Source organism: Atta colombica, unplaced genomic scaffold (genome assembly GCF_001594045.1).
Source record: "Atta colombica isolate Treedump-2 unplaced genomic scaffold, Acol1.0 scaffold239, whole genome shotgun sequence".
NCBI classification, from domain to species: Eukaryota; Metazoa; Arthropoda; class Insecta; order Hymenoptera; family Formicidae; genus Atta; species Atta colombica.
This window is the reverse complement of record NW_017259337.1, coordinates 745935-749834: the sequence shown is the minus strand read 5'-3', so window position 1 is coordinate 749834 and position 3900 is coordinate 745935. Positions and strand designations below refer to the sequence as shown.

The 3900-nt window shown below is 27.1% G+C and overlaps 1 protein-coding gene across 1 annotated transcript in view; it reads right to left on the bottom strand.

The window, feature by feature from the left end:
• Window positions 1-780: 780 nt before the first annotated feature.
• The window catches only part of LOC108688809 (glutamate [NMDA] receptor subunit 1-like), a 4447-nt gene continuing 1327 nt past the window's right edge, over window positions 781-3900 (bottom strand). Inside the window, exons 2-8 of the mRNA XM_018195230.1 lie at window positions 3801-3897; window positions 3665-3731; window positions 3100-3340; window positions 2504-2687; window positions 2159-2249; window positions 1928-2086; window positions 781-1242 (exon numbers count right to left, since the gene is read on the bottom strand). Of these exons, the coding sequence (XP_018050719.1) occupies window positions 781-1242; window positions 1928-2086; window positions 2159-2249; window positions 2504-2687; window positions 3100-3340; window positions 3665-3731; window positions 3801-3897 (1301 nt within the window). The remainder of the gene's footprint in view (window positions 1243-1927; window positions 2087-2158; window positions 2250-2503; window positions 2688-3099; window positions 3341-3664; window positions 3732-3800; window positions 3898-3900) is intronic.

The following is a 3900-nucleotide window of genomic DNA, read 5'->3' as shown; positions in this document are numbered from 1 at the left end:
ATGTGCTTTTCTTCTTTCTTGTTTTTTACCTCTTATCTTTTTGCTTTTTATCTGGTTTTTTGTTTTATGTCGCCCGAGATAAAAATTAACGATCATCGAAAAAAACAAGAAATACGTAGCAAGAAATATAATTGTCGATGAAATAGTTGCAAAAGAGAAAAAAATCAAACAATAAAAAGCAAGAAATAGGAGCATATTGTAGAATAGACTTCTTGAAGAACTCTTAAAGATATTTTAAAATTGTTTCGAATCTTTTACATTCTGCTCATTAAATAACTAAAAAAATTGCGAAAATAATAAACAATTTTCCGACGCAATTTAATTCCTAACTATCTATAAGTACGTTGAGAAATGTATGAAATATATTACATATGTTGTAAGAAACTCAAAGGTCAAATATGTTTGGACTTTATCTCAATAAAAGAAAAATATTGTTTTGATAAAAACTACTTCTACGTAAATTGATTCTTACGTAATTACATTGCATATCTTTATCGTATGAAATTTCATAGTGATTTCAAAGTGATTTGTATAAAAGTGATTTTGTATAAAAGTGATTATTGCTGTATTACTTGATGTAAATAATATTTCAAATTTAATGTAAATTAGAATACAGTTTATTTAAATAAATTTGTACACTCATGTCTTAAAATACAATTATGATTTTTTATTGAACATACGTACAATATTAATATATTGTTTTCAAATGCATCCTTCTTTTAGAATCGCATACATAAATTTTGTATTAATATTCTACAAAATAAAAAAAATAAATAATACTTATATTGACGTGTTACCTAAATTATTATGAAAAATCTTATTATTACATTTTCGTGCAAATTCAGTATTTGTTGTATGACCAGCAGACTTAATTACAAATGAGTCGAAATTTTTATTATCTAAATTGTGATCTATTGGCTCAACTTCTTTACGATATCTTCGTTTATAAGTCGATGATTTGTATGTTTTTCGTTTCTTATGGATATCTCGAAATACTTCACGAATCGATCGCGAATTAGATGCTTGTTTTAACTCATAGAAAAATACTATTGTAGATGCTAGAAGACCAACAATGAGTACTAAAAATCCAACACCTAATGGTGTCAGCCCAAGGCGTCTATAAATTCCATCAAGACCATCGTGCTCCTTGACAACTTCACGAAGATTGAAACTAATTCTTCGATGCATAACATTATTAAGATGAAAGAGGGCGATACCACTTTCTCTTAACCAAAGCATTATCTAAAAAATAAGTAACTATTTAGATGAGAAAAGTTTCGCTGAACGATATCTTTCGCACGATATCTATCACATATCCACTTTTTATCAATGTAGATTTAAATTTTAATCTTGATTTAATTTTATCTTTCTCTAATTCTTATAACTAGAAAAGAATAAGAATAAGTTCTGAACTAAACTAAAGTTAATTTACACTGATAGAAACTAACAACAGTTTTTTTATAAGTTTTATTTGTTGAAATAAAAAAGATTATAAATAATTTGATTTTTGTACTTCGAATTATTGATCATTATAATTTTGTACATACTATTTAACATATTTACATTAATTACTATCTGATTAACATTAAATATATAATATGTTAACATTAAATATATAATATGTTTGTATTAATTTCTCATAAAATCAATATCTTAAATATTCTGATAAAGAAAATAATTTTAAATTTAGCTATATAAGCAGTATATTTTTACAATATTTTGTAAATAACAGATATAAGGATAACAATTAAAATGTATGATTGTCATATTACCATGTCGATAGGTTGTAATAGCCACGATTGAACCACAAACGACGAATAATAGTTGCCCGTGCTTTCTTTCATGAGTCTATAATTCTTACAAACACAGTTTACGGTTTATTTTGATTATTTTTAATGTTTTAAATAAATGCATTCTTGCTTCTTACTTTAATATACTCGTTGAAGATATCATCTTCAGGAAAGAAGATTGAATCTATGACAAATCCATAAATTGCAAATTTACGCTGTTCGATTAATGTATGTATGTATGCCTCTTGATCTCTCACGGGTATATATCTTGACGACAACTGGCTTGCGTAAATATCCTAAAATCATGTATGTTTATCGTGTTATTAGTAAGAAAAATGACCGTTTGTATGAATATAAATTTTACTTACATCCAAGTCAAGATAGTCAGACCAATATGGTTCTGGACCTTTATGACCCCATAATAAATTAGCCTCGAGAAATTGACGTATCGTATCGATTCTATAAACAATAAATATAATATGATTTAGATATGTTTTACTCTCAATATAAACAAAAGACGATTCTCTTTAATAAAAAGGAAAAAGATTCTCCTCAATAAAAGAGAAGTTAGTGTATGTCACAAATAATTGTTCATTAATCAATTAAATTATAATAAAGTTTAGAGATAATACACACACGCGCGCACACACACACACACACACACATACACACACATGCACGCACGTACGCACGCACGCACAAATAGTCGTTACCTGTCTTCGTATTCCGAATTCGTAAGTCTTGCTGCAAGACTGCTGCAAAATGCAGTTACCAATAGAAATCCTGCAGTTTGCCATAAATGCAATTCAAGTCTAGCATTGACAGTGTTTCGAGGCATCCACGTGCCCACTAAACGACCGATCAGTTCCGTAATCGTGCAAAAAATGCTCTGAAAACCTAAGACAATATATTTCAATTAACATTTTGTTTTTTTACAAATCATATCTTTTACTTAGACAGTATTATATCATAGTATGCAACTATAAAGTTGAAAGTTTATTACTGTTTTATTATTTTATAAAAACAGAAAAGTTGCAAATAAAGAAAAGAAAACTGTTTGAATAAAGTATAACTTTTTTTTGTCACACAAACATTACCATACGAGTTATAGTAATCTAATAGAGTAATATACGAATTAGCAGTTTTTAAATCTTATCTTATAAACATGTGCACGAAACATTTAAAAACAGTAATTGTGATTGATTAACCAAATTGATAGCATATTTAGAAAGTTTGTATTTATAAAAAAATTTTAATGACATGCTTTGTTTTTTTATCAGTGTAATAAAAAATGATATTTCTAACTTACGTTTTGGAAATTTTGGATCGACTCTAGCTCGTACATACATATATATACTCTTAACAATCAACGTGATTAATATAAGTATCCAGGTGCCCATCGAGAAAGGTCTCATGAGTGCCCAGAAATTAGTGATTGGTTGCGGTCGCGGTACCAAAAATTGTGTTAACATTTGAACCCACGGTGTGGACATATTCACGAATTCATAGTGATTCGGTGTTAACCGGACATTTCCAAATGCTAAATCAATCTTTATACAAGAGCAAAAATTATTATTTTATTATACTTTATTTGAATTAAAAGAATCTAATATTTAATTTTTTAGGTAAAAGAAGATTTCTATTTGGACCATTTTTTTCTTTTACATTTAAAAAATGAGAAATATTTAGATTATTAAAAACAAATTTCAACTAATGTAATAATTACAATGAATAAAATATTATTACAGTTCTTATAATTAATGTTCACAATGTTTCAACAGTATTTAGAAAGTTTGCATTTATAAAAAAATTTTAATGACATGTTTTGTATTACTTTATTAGAATTTACATTACTTTAATTCCAATAATTATACCGTTTTCTCTAGTACAAGTTGAATAACGCCGCCATTCCACCCTGTACTATTTATGCGTCGACCATATCTAAAATAATTAGTTCATTTCTAAGATTAATGTTTGCCATGTATTAATATAATGAATACGTAGAGTTACCTGTAGTTGCTTTTCAACTTTCGTATTGTCCAAGTAAAATTTAATTTCTCCGCCATAACCAAAAATATTTTCATTTCTATTCCATCCTTTTCATTATCTA